Source organism: Narcine bancroftii, chromosome 8 (genome assembly GCF_036971445.1).
Source record: "Narcine bancroftii isolate sNarBan1 chromosome 8, sNarBan1.hap1, whole genome shotgun sequence".
NCBI classification, from domain to species: domain Eukaryota; kingdom Metazoa; phylum Chordata; class Chondrichthyes; order Torpediniformes; family Narcinidae; genus Narcine; species Narcine bancroftii.
Genome location: NC_091476.1, coordinates 8,487,833 through 8,506,847, shown reverse-complemented (window position 1 = coordinate 8,506,847; position 19,015 = coordinate 8,487,833). Strand labels below are relative to the sequence as shown.

Genomic DNA, 19,015 nt, shown 5'->3' with positions numbered 1-19,015 from the left:
GCTCTCCATATCCACAACAGAGAAGTTAAGGCTTGGGCACCACAAGAGTGAAAGCCAGTGGAGGAGTAGATCAGCAACTTCAGACCCACAATCTTCATAGAACAAATATTTTGGCTTGCCATTGGAAATAAAACCTTCACTCTACACATATAAAAATTAATCTAAATGATTAGTGGTTAGTGCAACGCTGTTACAGCGCCTGCAACCCGGGTTCGAGTCCAGCACTGTCTGTAAGGAGTTTGTACAATCTCCCTGAATCTGCATGGGTTTCCTCAAAGCGTTCTGGTTTCCTCCCACCCTGCAAAATGTTTAATTGGGCTTGTGGGTCGGACAGACTTTATGTCTAAATTTAATTTTAATTTAATTACTTTAACATAGACCACACAAGGGAATAAAAATCTTTATTCCAAAACTCATCGTTCCAATTCTGAAGGAAGAAATTGTTGGAGCAGTGTCAATTATAGACATCTCATCTATTAGTGTATTTTATCTTTCTCTTATTGTTAGCAGTGCCAAGTAATACTAATCGTGACACTTTATTGCCCTTTGGCAGACAAAAGTATATCACATACATTTTCAATGTATTATTCTGAGATAGTAAAAGGAACCTTAGAACCTTTTTATCTACACTCAGTTCTTTATTATTCACATAATATTTATATTAATGAGGAACAAATTTTCAATTGTTATCTTGACCCCCCTCTGATGTCATATCTTAATATACTTGTCCTGCCATTTGGAATCCTACCTTCAGTGACAAGGCAGCACTCTCTGGAATACTATTAACAAACCTCTCTATAATCTTGTCCTTTTTTTCTCTCTCTTCAGGGAATAAATCCTGCTCCTTAACCAGTCTTTTGGTCATTTGTCCTTATAATTTACATCTAGTTTACAGCAAAATCTTGCTCCATATTGTCTTGGGATGTTTGGCTACATACCTAACTAGGTGTAATAACACTGGTGGAAGGTTTATAGTGCTGTTGGGACAGGACATAGACACTGTGTTGTTGGTGAATGGGCCATGGGCTAAACGATGAGTGTTGCATTGTTTCACATTCTTGAGTAAAAGGCACCACCTGGTGGCGTGAAATAAGATGACACGTCAGACTGCAAACACTAGTGGACGGCAAGAATGTTTCAATTGCCACACAGAAACAACGCATCCCAGTACCCTGGATTCCATGGCCAGCAGCAGGAAAATGCCAGATGAGACATGAGGTACACTCCAGACTCCACTAAATATTGCAGCCCGGTGACGTTTCTCAATGGGAGATTCTCTCGGGACTGCTCTGGACAGTGACATGGCTGGGATGTAGCGTTAACCTTGGCCACCTTCCTCTGACTGACCCTGGTCATTGCGGGAGAAGTGGCCACCTGCCACCAGAGAAAGAAAACCGGACACACGCCGCAAACCACCGCTCACTCCTGCAAACCACCTGCCGGACGTCTCCCCAACATGTATCAGGGTGTAAAGGTGATCTAATAACCAAAGGAGAGAGAGAAGGAGAAAAAAATGTCGACCAAGTTTCTGGGCAGAATTGTACATTTCTTTCTAACAGAACCGCGAGGGGTTTACTTAACACTGGAAACCACCAGAGGCAAAGTACAGTCACTTCCTTGAATATCATTACATATTTTATCTCTGTCCTCAGTTTTATTTCTCTTTTTTTTAAAAAAAAAGGCCAAGTTTCTCTTCTCTGCACACATGCTCCCTGGCATCCTGAACATGGCCATCATGTTCCATTCTGACTCGATCTGATGGTGGCATCAGGTGCTGAGGGATCAAATGGGTCAGAATGCTTTGCCCTGAGGACTGGAGGTCGCTGTTTTGTCGGGTTGTCCAATGAGATAATAATCAACTTGAACTAGCAGGATGGCAATGAGACCTATAAAAGGGAAGGGATATTGGTCTCTGGGCAGATCTGGTAGGTTTGGACAGTGGGAATCATTGGAAGGGAGTGGAGGGTTCTGAGAATAATTCAAGTGGGTGTGGGCCTTGAGACTGGTTGGGGACGGGACGTTAAGAATGTGGAACATGACAAAAGTCCAGACCCATCCCTTGAACATGCAGTGTAATATTCAGTGGCACCATTAAAAACTAACAATAGAATAAAAAGCAGAGAGGGAGCTCAGAGCTGGGATCCATGTGATGGAATGAGGAGAAACACACTCCATCTTGTTCATGCCCATCCTGGGGAGCTTTTGGTCATTTGACCATCCTAGAGGAAAGGGAAAGATTAGAGGAATGTCCCAGAGATTGGTTTAGCAAGGAATTATATAGAAAGTTGAAGAAAGAAATGTGGCTGCAATAAAGTCTTCCCTACTCAAGTAAAATGTTACATCCATGATAAATTTCCAGCACCGTGACTCAAACAAATGTAAAAAATGCATGTACTTTAATATTGTGGCTCACCGCCAAGTGCAGGGAAAAGGAAAAACCTTCCCTAACCTGCCCCAAAAGGAACTGAAGAAAGAAATGGCATGTTTCTGTAACCATAAGCTCCTATATTTATGTCTTTGTTCAAAGGACACAATACAAATCAGACAAGTGAACCCAAACCATGATAATGATTAATATAAAGATATCTATTTTAGATCTCGGAGCTCCCCTTTCAGGTTTCACTTCATGGGGCTGAGCAAATATAATGAAACTGAAAACCACATGTTGAATGAACAAGGTCCTGGTTATGATACTTCTGCTGTAGAAAGAGTGTTTTGTAATATTTGGTCCACACACATGATTAGTGACTCAAAAGCAGAAAGATGGAAGAACAAACAAATGTCCTTTCAATTAGTTGCACCCACAGTGGATCAAAACATAGTTTTGACAGAGTCTCGGGTCTTAGCAGAGGTTATTCTTGTTATGGAGTCAGTTTATTGGAAACCCAGATGGTATGCTGTCTGGTGTGACGAGGACAGCTTATACATTGGATACCACCAGGAAGGTCAAGACCATGGAATAACTTGAAACTTGTAGTGGCCCGCTACCTGGCAAGCGAACTAGCTCTCAAAAATGGCAGACTAAAATGGCGAGCGCGGAAAGCCCATGTACACTAATGGCCTTCACTGGCCAGGAGCCTGCATGGCGGGAAACACAGCCGATCAAAGACCAGCTCGCTGGTGAACACACATTTGCCCGCAGCAGTGGGAATACTGGGTATAGTGGCGGGAAGCTGGGTCTATAAAAGCAGAGCTTGGAGATCAATAAATCAGTCTCGACTTCACTTACACCCGTCTGTGTGTCATTCTTCTCTAGCTCTGCAGTAATGCCTTGCTACAAACTTGCTTGTTTTCTAATTTTCCCATGTTCTGATGAAGGCAATCATAAATATTAACTGTTTCTCTTTTGAGAATGTTATTCAAGCTGCTGTGTGTTTCCAGCATTCGCTGTGATTATTAGACTGATATCTTTCATGGTTCAAGTGAACCAGATATCCTTGTGGTGCACGACTCAGACACTGACAAGGGCTTGGGCTGGGACTGAGGGTGCTGCCATATGGCGCGATGCTTGTCTTTTTGATGAGGTAGAGTGTTGGTTATGACGAGACTACTATAAGCATTTTATCCGAGGAATCCTCACCGATCACTCTTGTCAGATGATTGCATACTTCCCAACCCTGACAATGAAGATATCCAGGAGGACCTGACTAGGTTTTCACAAAGTCAGATTCGAAATCCACATCGGCCACATCCGTAGCATCCAGGGTTAGCGAGGATGTCCCGATACCAGAGCTGCTGATCTTATATTTTAATGAAAAATAGAATTTATTCACCATAAATTATTACTAAAGGAAAACTGTTCAAAGTCTTTTAACACCCTTTGTTTCGTATCCATACATTTCCATCACTGTACATTGTTACATTCATTTCTAGTTACACCATTGCCACCACTGTGGCAACTTGTCGCTTCTACCCTCCCTCAGCAAAGTACACCTGCAGCCTGGAATGTGCCAGTTGGCAGCGGGCTGAAGGACCAACAGGCTTTGGGCAGACCAAAGTGCGGCTCTCACCAAGTTGATGGTCTTCCAGCAGTTCTGGACAACTAAATCCGTTGTGTACCCGGGAACAGCCTGTAAATCAGAGTCCTCTGTCGCGCTGCTGCTGGGGATGAACCGTGACAAGGACCCTTTGTATCCTTCTCCACGCACTCTTAGCGAATCTGCATTCTGCAAAGAGGTGAGCAACTCTTCCCTCTTTGTCGAGGTCAGCTCCAGGACAATGTGGGTGATGTTCAGGTTGTACAGGAAGGGAAGGCTCCTTTCACTGCCAGCCAAATCCTGGAGCTTGTTCATAGGCACTGGCAATTTTAAATCCCACAGAGAAGACATGAGATGCTAGAGTGCTCATTCTTGCTGGCAGCACCCCACCCCACCCTGTTAGCCCTTCTGAAGATGCACTCAGCACCTTGTCCTCTTCGTGAGTCTGGGCATTGGGTAGAAATTGCTTCATCCCGCGGGAGCATCCTACTCGGTATAGTGGCCAATGAATGCCTACTATTCATCACAATGTACGTTGGTTCACCAATGTGAGATCCCATTCGCCCATGAGCAGCCGTTACATCCGTTGACTGGCGAGGAGCGTGGGAGCAAAAAAGCGCTGAGTCAGTGGGGAATCATAGTAGAGCGACCCTAAAAAAGCATTAAAATAGTAAGGCCTGGGGGAGCAGAGCCCTGAGGGAGATCACAGGAGAGTGAGAGTAAGGCCTGCCAGAGAGCAGAGGCCTCGATAAGCGACAAAATTGTAAATCGCCTAGATAAATTGGAGGAACTGGTGACAGCCATGGTGAGCAGATTTCCTACACCATCAGAGCAGGGGGAGGTCATTTATGATTATACATGGGAAGATGATGAAGGGCCAAATCCCCATGCACTGCTCAGGCCAGCCATGAGAAGAATATACCGACTATTGCCGCAAAGTTTGCAGTATCGAGGGGTATCGGCCAGCCACTAGAGGATGATATTGTGGGGTCTATAACATATATGGTGTTGAATGCTTTTCAGGAGACGGTACGAGAAGAATCCATCAAGAAGTACCCCTGCCCTGTTAACTGTCCTCTGTTCAAGGTGCCTAAGGTAAACCCCGGAATATGGGACAATTTGAAGGTTCCCACAAGGGCAAAAGACATGAAATTGCAAAGACTACAAGGGTCACTGGTTAAAGGTATCATTGCATTTGCACAAACTCTCACATGATTCATCAGAGACTCAACAAGACACTCTAGAGCTGTTATCCCATGCAAACTATGAATTGAATGCTTCAGGAAGGAGCTGATCAAGCCCGACCTGAATGTAAGACATGCTCATTTGTGCAGACCATCTAACCCTGTAACAAAATTTCTACTTGGTGACGATCTCAGCAAACTGGTGAAAGATTTGAATTAGCAACGGAAGGCGGCGACTGGCCTCGTCAGAGGTTCGAGAGCACAGGCAAGAGAACCTGTTATGTTTCACCTCTATCGCAGGTATGTGGGGGAATTTAAGCAGGTTTTTCTGAGGCGGTTTCCCACTCCAAGCGGCAACAGTCAGCAGGTCTTTTTTAGGGCAACACCCTCCGTGGAAACAGTGGCAGCAGAATTTTCCTGCTCAAAGTGCTTCGCGGAGGTGGGCCCAGAATGCACCAGCCCGCAGACATGGCAGGTCGAAGAAGTTGACGCTACGCATTTACAGTTGAGTACTCTTGATAATTACAAGTCTTTAAAGGTTGGCAGTCGATTAACACTATTCTATGATAGATGGTGTAATATTACCACTGATGCTTCTATTTGGCAGACAGTGAAGGGGTATGAAATCAAATTTGATCCACAGAAATCCCCTCCCATAAGGAGGATGGGTTTATATACATATATGCGCAGACCACAACTGACAGAGGCAGTACATGCCAAGATCATGGCGTTAAAAAGGAAAAACATTATTGAACGTTGTAGCCATGAAAAACATGAGTTTGTATCAAACATCTTCACGCAACCCAAAAGAAATGGCGGCAACTGGATCTATCAGATCTTAACAAATATGTCTTGTACAGGCATTTTAAAATGGATAATGTATGTTCTGTGTTCCCTATGTTATGGAGGGGCTATGACATGACCTCGATAGATTTGCAAAACATATTATTCTTTCGCGATCTGCCCACAGTACAGGAAATTCTTGAAGTTTACCTGAAAGGGAAAGCTATGGCAGTGTAAGGCTTTGCCGAATGGGCTGAGCTTGGCATCCAAGTTACTGAAACCGATGTCTGCCAAGCTCAGGAAAGAGGGGCGTATGGTAATGGGTTACCTAGATGATACTCTTATCATGGGAAGATTGTTCAAAGAAACAAAAAGGGCAGAAGCAGCTACCTCGAGATTATTAAGCCATGTGGGGTTTCTTATACGTCCCAAGAAATCAGTGCTGATGCCTACTAAGAGGTTAAAATTCCTCAACTTCATTATTGATACATAAGACATGGAAGTTACCCTACCAGAGGATAAAGTGGCAGAGATTAGGACAGACTGCAGAGGGCTGGTGACAGAACCTAGTCCCTCCATAAGAAAGGTGGCCAGGTTGATTGGGAGATTGGTGGTGACATTCCTCGCAGTACAACATGGCCCGCTATATTATAGGTTCCTGGAAAGGGACTAAATATCTGCTCTTAAGGCAGCCAGGGGACAATTTGAAAGGCCCATGAGGCTAACAAGTGAGGCTAGATCCAACCTGGCATGGTGGATATCTTGCAGGCTTAAGTGAGGAATGAACTCAGAAAGGTGAACCTGGAGATCAGGTCAGACGCCAGTGGTGAAGGTTGGGGAGCCACGAATCTAAAGATCACTACTGGGGAGACAGATAGATGGACAGAGAGCTCAGGAAGGCCTCTAAATCAGGCATTAATTATTTGGAAAAGCACTAATGATTTTCTGTGTGAGGGAAGCTGACATTCATGTACTGCAGAGATTGGATAACACTTCAGCTGTGGCCTACCTGAATAATAATGGGAGGTCTTAAATCTCCTTCCTGTAACAAGTTAGCCATTGAGACTTGGCACCGGTGCATTCAAAGAAACATTTGGGTTACAGCCGCCTACCTGCCGGGTTGGATCAACGTACAGGTGGACCTGATGTCCAGAAAATTTACTGATAGCACTGACTGGATTCTATGTAAGAAATATTTTAAACTACTAGCAGACATCTTTGGCAAGCTGGTGATAGATTTGTTTGCATCCAGGCTTAATGCCCAGGTTCCGAGGTTTGTGTCCTAGCTGCCAGATCCCCAAATGGAGGCCATTGATACCTTTACCCTAGCCTGGTCAAAATATAACTTTTATGTATTCCCCCCATTCGCCTTGGTGGCAAAGTGCCGGAATGCGATACAGGAAGGTGGTGCCTCGGGATTGCTGGTAGTACCTAACTGGCCTTCCCAGTGTTGGCTCACCATATTCCTTAGGTTCATGGTGAGGAGTCCTTTGGTATTCACAAAAAACAAAGGTCTGCTAATCCAACCAATGTCAAAGATGTCTCATCCATTGTCTCACTTAAGTCTGTTAGCTGGCAGGATTGGAGAGGGAGGATCGACATAAACACTCTGCAGCCTAGAGCTCTGGACATCCTGCGGGCATCTTGGAGAAAATCTACTCAGAAACAGTATGCCTCCTATGTGAGGGAAATGGAAAAAACTACTGTGCCCGAATGGGACTAAATGAACAGTCAGCCTCTATCGGAGGCGTACTGAGTCTCCTCTGTTCTATGTGCAGGGGGGCAGCCTCAGCGCGGTGAATAGAGCAAAGAGGGCACTGGCTGCTTTCTTGACATTCCAGATTCTTGATGAACCATCCCCGATCAAAAGATTTATGAAAGGAGGGTTCCTCTTGCGTCCTCTGGTACCCCGATATAAGGGAATTTTGGACATAAAGATTGTTTTGGACTATTTAAGGCTATTGTCACCAACTTCCAGTTTGGACTGACGTAGTCTGTCCCATAAGCTGATAATGCTGGTAGCTGTGACATTGGCCCAAAGGGTACAAACTTTGTTTCACCTTCATTAGGACTATATCCATTGGGAGGGGAACTGTGTAAGCATTCAAGTTAAAGACATGTTAAAACATAACGGGCAAGGGAGAATTGGGAAAGAATTTTCATTGTTATGCATATGGAGAAGATGAAAGTTTAAGATACGTTATATGTACAAAACATATTAGACTAAATGAGAAATACCTCTTTATATGTTATAAGAAACCGCATCAGTGGTCTACCCCCCAGACGTTGGCCAGATCCTGCGGGAGGTCATGAGAGTGGCTGGAGTGGGTATTTCTCAGTTTGGGACTTAAAGGGCCGAGATCCCTCTATGGGATTTCCTTCGCCAGGCAATGAGAGAACCTTTAATAGGTTCTACCATAAACCTTGAAACTCAAAGGGGCTGAGTTTCACGGCTTCCATCCTACATGCGGCGGATTGAACAAGACTGCGGGAAGGCGATCCATTGAACTGATTATGGTCTGTCGGACCTCCCGAAGGGGGTGAGCCGCTCCGCTCCAAACTTTCTCTCTCTCTCAACGTACATTGCGAAGAAGAATGGAAAATTAAGCGAGCGCTTACCTGTGCGAAGTTTGCAGATGATTATTCGGAGAATGGGAGTGGGTAAGTCAACGTATCCACCTCTCCCTCCCTTTTTTTCTTGTTCACAGATAAAGATGTTTGGTTCGTAATAAATAATGTTCAGTGACAGGTTCGTGCTCTGGTTGGTTCGTCTCGTTTAGCTCATTTAAGTTCGGTGGCTTCTCCCCCCCGGGTGGGATCTCACGTTGACTCGCCCACTCCCACAGGTAAGTGCTCGTTTGATGTTCCATTCCACGATTCTTCTTCAAGCCTGCACTTCGACTCAAGCCCAACAGATGGCTCCTACTTCCCAAATTTGTCGCTCAGAGGGGGCTTTCAACTTTCTTGGTGCACTAACAAGGCACAAACACCCACACAAATCCCTTGCCAAGTTCATGATAATGCCCACAAATAGAAATGCAATAGAGCGACTTGTTCGCGTCATCGTGACCGAGAATGGGACCACGCGGAAGATGTAAGGGGTCGCAACTCCCTTCATGACAAGAGCTTGCAACTGCTTGGTCACCGTCACGCTGGCCACGAAGAAACGGAGAGCAACGACCACAGAGAACAGGGAAGTGACTCACAGCAGGGACAGATAGAGCGGGCTGCTGTAGCAGAGGTGGGGGGTTGTGTGGGGGGGGGGGGGGGAGAGAGAAAGAGTCTGTCCTTTGGACCTGGACCCCGACGGTCTCCCTGGCCCTAAACCACGTGGGCTGAACAGGGACCCGCAGATCTACACTCGAGCTGAAGAACAGTAGATTGGGTTTGGAAAAAAACCAAGGAGAGGAAGTCAATAAATGTGGAACCCGCTCGTTCTCTGTGAGTGGGCGCTGTGTATTATGCGAACTCCTGTCACCAAGAATGTGGTCTCGTTGAATAATATGAACTTCCTCATATTTTTGAGGATTCACTATGATTTAAATTTTGTTTTAAGGAAATATCAGTAGGTCAAGATAGGCTGCAATGTTCAATCGACCAAACAAAAATGAATTGAAATCGACTGGAATTTTGTGAAAAGTTAATGTGAAAACCCAGAAGGAACCTAATTAAATGATCTTGGAAAATAAACTTTAATGCAACTCACGTAACAATTAAACCCACAGAGAACACAGGTGTATATAAACACACACATGGAAATATACACACAAGACATGCATCCCGGCACAGATACAAATATACTCCCAATCACAAAAGACATATTGAGAACACACGGGCTTATAAAAACCCCACACATAACGCAGAAGACAGAAAGTAGAGACAGAAATACATTGTGTACCATAACCAAAATATACAGCAGTAAATTGCCATGTCTTCTTTAAACACCTCATTCTAAACCCGTGAGGATTACACCAAGAGAGGTAAAGGTGAAATGGGAACACACCCATCTCTGGGTTTCCCTCGAAATCACTCACTATCGTCAGATCGAAATATAATGCATTGGGTCTAAATCCTGGAATTCCCTCTCCAACAGCAGTACAGATAAACTCCGTGGTTTTTTTTTTAAATAGCACCATTCCCCAAAGAAATTGTTAGGTTGTGGGAATGTTCACCGGACTCTAAATGGTTTCCAAGCATGTACATACACATCTTCTCTTGGCCGCGGTCCATCGTGATCGACAACGGGTATTGAGTCTCTGGTTTTTACACACAAGCAGCACGAAGAAAACACACAACTATTGACAAAACTCCCAAACGTGCAGAACAGTGAGGGACCAGCCAAGTGGAGACGACCCCTGGTGAACGCACACACTCTAAGGTACCTGCAGACGCACCAACGCAACCTTGCAGACTCACACCCAAAATTATATACCCAAATAAACTACCCGGGAAAGTAGGGATTAGAAATTCGAATACTCTAGACCTTTCAATGATCACCCCAAAATTTTCTTTTTGAAATTTAATTGATTAGATACTTCTGGATCCAAAGTCTTCTCCTGGGTCTGCTTTGTGCCTTGAGCGGGTAAGCCAATAAACATCCAAATAAGGGAAACCTACTTGTCTGTAAGATGTGAAGGTAGCGGTTAGCAAGTCTATTCCGGGCCACTTTCGCTCACATACGTCAATAACTTCCAACAGTCAAGTTTCCCCGATTACGATTCATGAGGATCTCGGGCTATGTTGAGCTCACTGTGCAGACATGTCATTCTATTGTTGTGCGGGGCGGAGACATGAACCTTTGGCTGTTCCTGTGGTTTATGGCAGCGTCCTGCCTTCCAACAACTGGCATCAATGATACCAACCATGTACTCAATGTCTGTCGGACGGTAGGGCTTGAATTTACTCTCTCTCTCTCTCTAAATCAATTTTAGTTTGCTTTCACATTTTAACAGGTCTTGTTCTACAATAGGAGAAAATAAACTTCAGATGGTCAATTGGAACAATGTTTCCATCACCTAAATTGGGCAATTTTATTTTGTATTTCCTTTACCTATGAAATTATTCACCAGACAAGTATTAAAATTAGGGCATAAAAATTAGAAGCTTATTAATTATTGGTGCCGAAGAAGATTAATTAATGTTGTGGAACTTTAAGTGGTTTCTGGGGTCAAGCAGAAATGTTGGTTCCTCCAGGTGTAAGCTCTTACCTGCCTTAGTCACTTCTCTGTGTTGATATATGATGCTAAAAAGAGTTAGGCCCTACAAGTGGCTTGGCCAATATAAGTTGTAGATAGGCAGCCAGTTTGGGTAAGCGTAATGGACCACCATTTATTGTGCTGCTTCTTGGGTTAGTTGTAGAATATAAAATACTTATATCTGCCATAATTGTTTCCTGTTCCCAGTCTGTCAAACCTTTAATGAATTGGAATTCCCTTGGCTTGAAAACATGCACCCTACTTTAATGAAGTGACCTGTTCAAACTTGAGCCCCATATTTAAGGAAGGATGTGCTGATGTTGGAGACAGTCAAGGAAGTTTACAAGAATGATTTTGAGATGATAATAAGTTTGTCATATACATTGTACAATGTAGATGTGCAGTGAAATTCTTACTGCAGCCAAATGGGTATTTGTAAAAATAAATCTGTAATAGTAAACTTAATTGAACTACAAAAGACATAAAATAGATAATAAATATTCATGATGATCCGAGTAAATAATGCAGACAGTACTTTTGTGCTGTTAGAGCATCCATGATTAATGTAATGGATGGGGATGGGTGGGGTTCCAGAGCTTGGAAGCTGTTGGTAGAAAACTGTTTTTGAACCTAAAGGTGTTGGTCTTCAGGCTTTTGCACCTTCTGTCCAAAGATAGAAGTGAGATGAGGTTGTGACCAAAGTACTGGGGTCCTTCATGATGTTGGCTGCACTCTTGGGATGAGTTAATATATGAGGAGTGTTTGATAGCTCTGGCCCTGTATTGACTGGAGTTTAGAAGGAATAATGGGAAATCTCATTGAAGCCTACTGAATATTGGAAGGACAGTTTAGAATAGATGTGGAAAAGATGTTTTCAGTAGTCAAAGAGTCTAGGACCAGAGGACCTAGTGTCGGAATAAAAAGATATCCCTTTAGAAAAGAGATGAAGAAAATTTCTTCAGCCAGAGGGTGGCGAATCTGTGAAATTCATTGCCACTGACAGCTGAGGAGGCCAAGTCATTGAATATATTTAAAGTAGAGGTTGATAGTTTCTTGATTAGTAACGGTATCAAAAGTTACAGGAGATTGGGGTAGAAAGGAAATATTGATTCAAATGGCAAAGACTCAATGTGCTGAATGGCTTAATTCTACTCATTCATCTTATTCCCAGACTGTTAATGTTCTTGTTAAAACTGACTTTCAGTATCACATTGGAGAGAATTTAATGCCCTTTCACAATCCATAGTATATACTGGGATCCTTATTCCCAATAGACACAAGAATCTAGAATCTATCAGGATTACGGCCCTAAGGATTAAGAGTTCTGGTCTCCTCTCCTTGAAATTGTGTGGAATGGAGTCTAAAGGGATATGACTCAGAGAACTTACTTCCAAAACCAAAAATTCACTCCAAAAACAAAGTGTTCAGGGCATTGCTACAATAGTAGAAAAAGGAATTTTGTATTCATGATCTGTGTCATTAATTTTGGACTGTTTTCCTTTTTGTTTTAGTTAACCCCTTAAGCAGTAAGACAAACTTGTGGTCTGATTATGAAGTATTTTGAAGTTGTTTCCTGCAAAACAATAATGTTTAACTTCATAAATTAGAAATGTTAAAAAATCAAGAGCTTACACTCCTGCTGAGTGAAATCAAAGCTTCGGGAAAAGATGCTTGTAATAGGACCTATTCATTCCCTTTAAAAATTATCAAGTCATCTTCCAAGGATTATCGGCTGTTTTGTTTGTTATCGTGTTAAATAAATTCGGTTGTCTTAAACTGCAAGTAAATCATGAGAGAAGTTAAATATTTATTGGTTTAAATTTTATTTGGCAGAAAGCCCAGGATGTGTCCTGTCAATATCGAAATCTGACCAAAGTACCCGACCTTTCAGTGTTGGCAATTAAAAAGCTAGATTTATCCCACAATTCAATCAAAATGCTGACAGAAGAATCACTGCTCAACTTCAGTTCATTGGAACATCTGGATATCTGCTGTAACCGGCTGAAAACCATAGCACCAAGTGCTCTGGGACATTTGAATAAACTGAGAGTGCTCATTTTGTCAAATAACCTCCTGAACAGAAACTTCTCACTGGGGATTGGAGTGTTCAGCCTGTTGAAGAAACTAAAGGTGTTGCATCTATCAGAAAATTACTGGGACAGTGACACTGTTGCTCGACATCTGAAGAACCTATCTTCACTGCAAGAATTACATTTATCTGGCAACCTACTGATGAAGCTATCACCCGATATGTTTTGTGGGATGCAGTCCTTAAAATATATCTCTCTTGAAGGAAATTATATTACAGAAATATCAGTAGGGGCCTTTGAATGTTTAGCAGACTTGGTTGAATTGAACTTAGCCATGAATTCCCTGTCTTGCATTTCTGATTTTCAACTTTCCAGACTTAAAGTGTTGAACATGAGCAGAAATGGTATTGAGTTCTTCATGACAAATGAGAACGAAGAAGAATATCAGCTTCAGGTGCTTGACCTGAGTCACAACAGGTTGCTTCATTTTCCCCTTCTTCCAAAGCGTAATTGGATTGAACGCCTGAATTTGTCTGGCAATTTATTGATAAATGTAGCACTTGAACCATTGAACAACTCGATTGACTTGGTCATAAGAAACAGATATGAAGAAATTAAGGAGATAAGTAAGACATACAACAACAATGCCCACTCAACTTTATCTGAAGTAATATATTTGGATTTAAGCCACAATGCATTGACAGATATATCACATGACTTTCTGAATAAATTCAGTTCGCTTCAACACTTGAACCTCAGTGGAAACTGTTTTCAGAATTTTAGTATTGAAAAAGGAGATGAGTTAAATTTGCTGTTATCTCTGGATCTGAGTGACAATGAACTGAGCAATCTATCTCTTGGGGTAGAAGATCTAAATTTTTTTCAGTCCTTAAAGTACTTGTACCTTCAAAACAATTCCATTCAATTATTGCCCTCCCAAATTTTCAAAGTCTTTCCAAGAATAGAAAAAATAAATCTTGCCAACAACAATGTAAGAATGTGTAATATGGAAAATAAAACCACAGGGATTCACAAGATCAAAAACAGCTGTGTGTCTTTTTCTGGAATCCCTACCCTTAAGTACCTCAAGCTGGATGGAAATAACATTACACTCCTGGCACCAAACACATTCTACAAGACTCCTTTGGCATATTTGGATCTTTCAAGAAATAAATACCTTGAAGTGCCTGATCAGGCTTTAAAAGGCTTAGAACATTCTTTGAAATTTCTTTCTTTAAGATGGAACTTGATCCAAACCTCCAAGTTAACATTGGCATGTTTAAAGCACCTCAGAAAGCTGGATCTATCATATAATCAGTTAAACATTTTACCTCATGCTATCATATGTGCTCCACTGAAAAGCCTTGATATTCGAGGCAACAATTTTAAGTTGCTTCAAGATAAAGTCATTAGAAATATGTCTCAAAGTCTTGAAACTCTGTACTTGAGTGGAAATTATTTTGATTGCTGTGCATTGACCTGGCTGGAGTTACTAAACGGTACTAAGGTTGAGATACCTGATATAGCTAAAACTTACTGTTTTTACCCAAGTAGCAATAATTCTTCAGCAGTTGCATTATTGCACGATCATATCAGAGAATGTCCAAATGAAAAGATCGAGAAACCTAATTTGCTTCTACTTATAATATCTGCACTGGCCTGTCTACTGCTCGTTGTATCTGTGATAACGTTAATAGCTGGAGAGTGCTGTAGACTGTGTCTTCCTACTGGGGAGGGGTGTTCTGAAGCAGATACAGCTTCAGTTAAACTCAACAGTGAGCACCAGATAGAAGGGCTAACTCTAAGCGTCATTAAAATAGAAACCTGAAATGGTGTAATGGACTGTTGAACTATGCTAAGGATAATACAGAAAATCTAGCATCATCTGTTACGAAGATTTGGACTTTGATTTGGAAGTAAACCAGCAGTCAGATACAATGTCGAGTGAAGATTAGTTCTGGATCTTGGAACAGAAGTGCATTCAGTGTCAAGAGCCACAATGCTTTGACAACATAAAGGCTTTACTGCCTTGAAACTGGATAACATTTTCATGTGCCAAATAACACATGGCAGCAGCAGGCGGTGGGAGAATGGTGTGGAATCAGCTCCATCTCCACAGCTGCGCCATCTGGATTGGCATCGGGAGATGACCGTGAATGCGGCACAGTCAGCAGTGGAAGGGATGATGTGAATCAGTATTGGGCCTTGATGCCTCCCGTCGGGACCTCACCAAGGGTGCTGCATGGGAATCCCATGATTAATCTTGTTTTCTATGAACATTTTTTGTGGATCCAAAATGGTAGCAGCTTTTCATGGGACAAGAAATAATTCAATTTAATTCAATACAATTTAATACAATAATTCAGCTTCGCTGAAAAACATTTACTGGGAGTAGCTACAAGCCTGCAAATTTTACTTCTGGACATCCATTCATCTTTCACACCAACTATGGGAGAATATTTGATGTTAACAATGGCACCCAAAACTGTTTTTTTTCCCACACATGCATCCATGACCATCTGTGGTCCATTCAGACAGGATGAGTATTTGCGAAGTCTGTATAGATTTTACCCCCTCCATAAATCTTCGTCCGCGAAGCCAAGCCAAAGATAGATGGCATTTCCCAGCTTCTGATATTTTCCCAATCTCAAGACGTCATCTTCCAAGAAACATCACCCTCAATATTCCAAATTGCATCTTATTCATACAAATAAATCAAACTTCATAATTGCAGCTGTAAATAGTTTTAATTTTGCATTGATAAAAGCAAATGAACATTTTCATAGCTTTGCCCTTCATAAGAATGAGTAAAACAAAGTATATTTTAAATGATAATGATACTCAATTTCAAACAAATATAAACAAATTAAAATGATAATAAATGATTAATAATGAATTCAAAGAAAAGTTTCTCGAGTCAGCTTACTCTCCTTCCATGGTTATTCCAAGAATGAGAACAAGCTCCTCGTCCGCTCAGATATTATGACATATGACGTCATAGTAACTATGGAAGCTCTACAAAACAACCATTTTTCTTCAAAGAAAAGTCATAAAACAACCACAAATCATAAATACAAGGTTTTAACCTTTACAGTCCACATTATGACTACTTTAAAGAGACCTGTGTGAGCAGCTTACACTGGCAATCAGCCAAGGGCAAGTCAGTAATGTGTCAACCTTCTCTCTCAAGTACCCTATTATCCCATGGCCAATCACAATCCCCATGCCTCTATCCTATCCAATGTCACCCCACTCCCTAAACTGATGAACAGGCAGCCAAGCTGGCTGTGGCCTAACCCTCCTGATAACCACCATCCCTAGCAGACATCCTTAACTTCAAAACCCTCATTTTCACCCTTCTATCTCCTGATCAGGATTGATCATCGACCTGCAGATCTTTCCCTGACTCCTCTAACTACTGATCCTAGTGCACTGCTCTCACCCACAGGTCATCTGCTTCTGCTTAAACAAGTCACAGTCTTGTTTGCTTTAATTTTGCATCTTGCAATGGAAAGATATTTGAGTTGACAAGACCTGATCATTACCAACAACTCCTTGAGCCTTGTGCACAATCTAGTCTGTCAGCAAAGGGCCATAGACAAAATGATCATTGGTCCACCATGAACTGGCTGTTCCACAAATTGTAGTAGGCTTTCACTCCAGACATAGATCTGGGAGCCATGGAGTCATACAACACAGAACTAGGCCTTCAGCACACCACATCCATGCCAACATGCAATAATCCCATTTAAAAGCATTTGACCAACAGCCTGCCCCACCTTGGTGATTCAAGTGCTTGTCCAGATGCTTCTTTAATGTTCTGAGAGTACCTGCCTCCATCACCTCAATGTAAACACCTTGCCAGGCTCACTCTCTGGATTCACATAAGAATGTAAGAGATAAAATAGACTTTTCAACCTCCTCCCATAGGAAAGAAGGAGATGAAATGGGTCATTCAACCTTTGAACTGTTCCGCAAATTCAATTACATCATGATTTTTACCGCCTTTGTCTTCTTGGTACACTTACCCAACAAAAATTGGTACTGTGGTATTGATTTTTAATCCACATATTGTGAGATTGGTACTGCAGATTGCCATTGTGTTACTGAATGCTTCCTTACTCTACTTCTCTGTGACCCAGCTTCATAAGACTAACATAGTTGAGATATTGCTGTCTGAGAGAAATACTTAGTATGTACTTTCATACAACAACAATAAACACATCCTTTTGAAGAAAAGGTACATGGAAAGACTTGGTGCAGGTCTGGATGGAGTTGAAATATTTAAGTACTGTAATTATTGTTAGAGTCTGAATTAATGTTAAGTTTGGCTCAAGATATTTCACTGTTAAATTCACTGTTGATTTCTCTGGATTTCCTCTTGAGTTTCCTTTGCCACAATGGAAACCTCAAAAACTCAACTATGTATTTTATCTGAAAGGGAAACACTATCCACAGCGTCACTAAACTGAAGTACTGTTTATCTACACTGGATTTCTCTTCAAGAGAAAAAAAATGCACAAAAATATAAATTTTCTAGGAATCTATATTTTCACAGAATTAAAACACATAGATTACGGCAAAAACATTTTTATACTTAAGCTATATTTTCTTAACATAATATGCAGAAATTATCCATTTAAATAGAAGAACCACAGAATTTTAATGTTTTCAATATCTGTAAACTCTTTAAAAACATTGTTTAGTGATGAAGTTCAATATATAATTTATCCCTCGGATATTATTTGATTTTAAAACTGGAAATACCTCTTGTTTCATATTTCCAGGATTTGTAGCTTTATGTTCTGAGTTATACTATATGTTCACCTATTGAAATATACAGAAATATGATATTCAGTCACTCTTAACCTCTGAGCTATGATTTAGCTAAGCTTCTAAATATGGTAGATATTGGTTATATTAGTAAGATACCAAAGTCCCAATCAACAGTCAAACAAAAACCTATTCCAGCACCACCGTTAGTGAAGAAGGAAATTAAAAATATTAGCCTGAAATTTAAGGCAGTTTCATCAATTTTAAGGATCTTCGCAACAAGTTATTTTAAGAGCCAATTTAAAAATGTTGCCCTTCAAAGCTATTTTGGAAGGCCATTGATAAAGATTGCTTTTATTTAATATTTTGTATACTGTATTTAAATTATTTGTTCTCTTAACTTATTTAATGGGAAAATAATGTATATTTGTAATAAATCCAAATAAAATATCTTAATGTAGCTGGTAAATGTTGTATTTCAGCTTCTGTTTCTCTATCAATTGGCTTGAAACAAGTTAAAGAATCATATGTGTCAAGCATTGAGATGTCTACATTGGAATGTGTGTATATAAATATACAAAAAATTATATTAGGCATTTAATATCATACATATATACTAGAAAATATAATTATATTTAACTATATAACAGAATTGGAGCCAAACAGATATTAATGAGCATATTTGACTTTTGATTGTTCTTTGTACAAACATACAGTCTCCTCCATCATGTTTGGGACAAAGACACATTTTTTTTCCTTTATTTGCCCCTGTGGTCCAAGTTTTAAATTTGTAATCAAACAATTCACATGTGATTAAATTGCACATTCCATATTTTATAAAAAGGGTTAAAAAAATTTAAATTTAGACAAACAGCACGGTGACAGGCCATTTCAGGCAACAATTTTGTGCTGCACAATTTACACCCAATTAATCTACACCCCCCAGTATGTTTCAAACAATGGAAGGAAACCAGAACCCCTGGGGAAAACTAACGCAGACACAGGGAGAAGGTACAAACTCCTTGCAGCCCGGGATTCGAACCCTGGGCCTGATCACTGGCGCTATAAAAACA

At 41.2% G+C, this 19,015-nt stretch overlaps 1 protein-coding gene and 1 long non-coding RNA gene across 9 annotated transcripts in view; one reads left to right on the top strand and one right to left on the bottom strand.

Moving 5' to 3' along the window:
- Positions 1-19,015, bottom strand: part of LOC138740334 (uncharacterized) — a 257,122-nt gene that overhangs the window by 7,297 nt on the left and 230,810 nt on the right. The gene's annotated exons all lie outside the window — the stretch shown is intronic.
- LOC138740328 (transforming growth factor beta activator LRRC32-like) overlaps positions 8,259-19,015 on the top strand; it is a 51,949-nt gene continuing 41,192 nt past the window's right edge. For 2 of the 5 annotated variants that reach the window (XR_011342830.1, XR_011342827.1), the window contains exon 1: positions 10,745-10,830. Coding sequence is in view for 1 of the 5 variants with exons in the window: in XM_069892830.1 (XP_069748931.1) it covers positions 10,666-10,830; positions 12,973-14,997 (2,190 nt within the window). In the remaining 4 variants the exon portion in view is untranslated. Of the gene's footprint in view, positions 8,606-10,224; positions 10,831-12,972; positions 15,982-19,015 lie in introns of those variants that run through there. The other 3 variants (XM_069892830.1, XR_011342828.1, XR_011342829.1) reach the window with 3 other exon arrangements.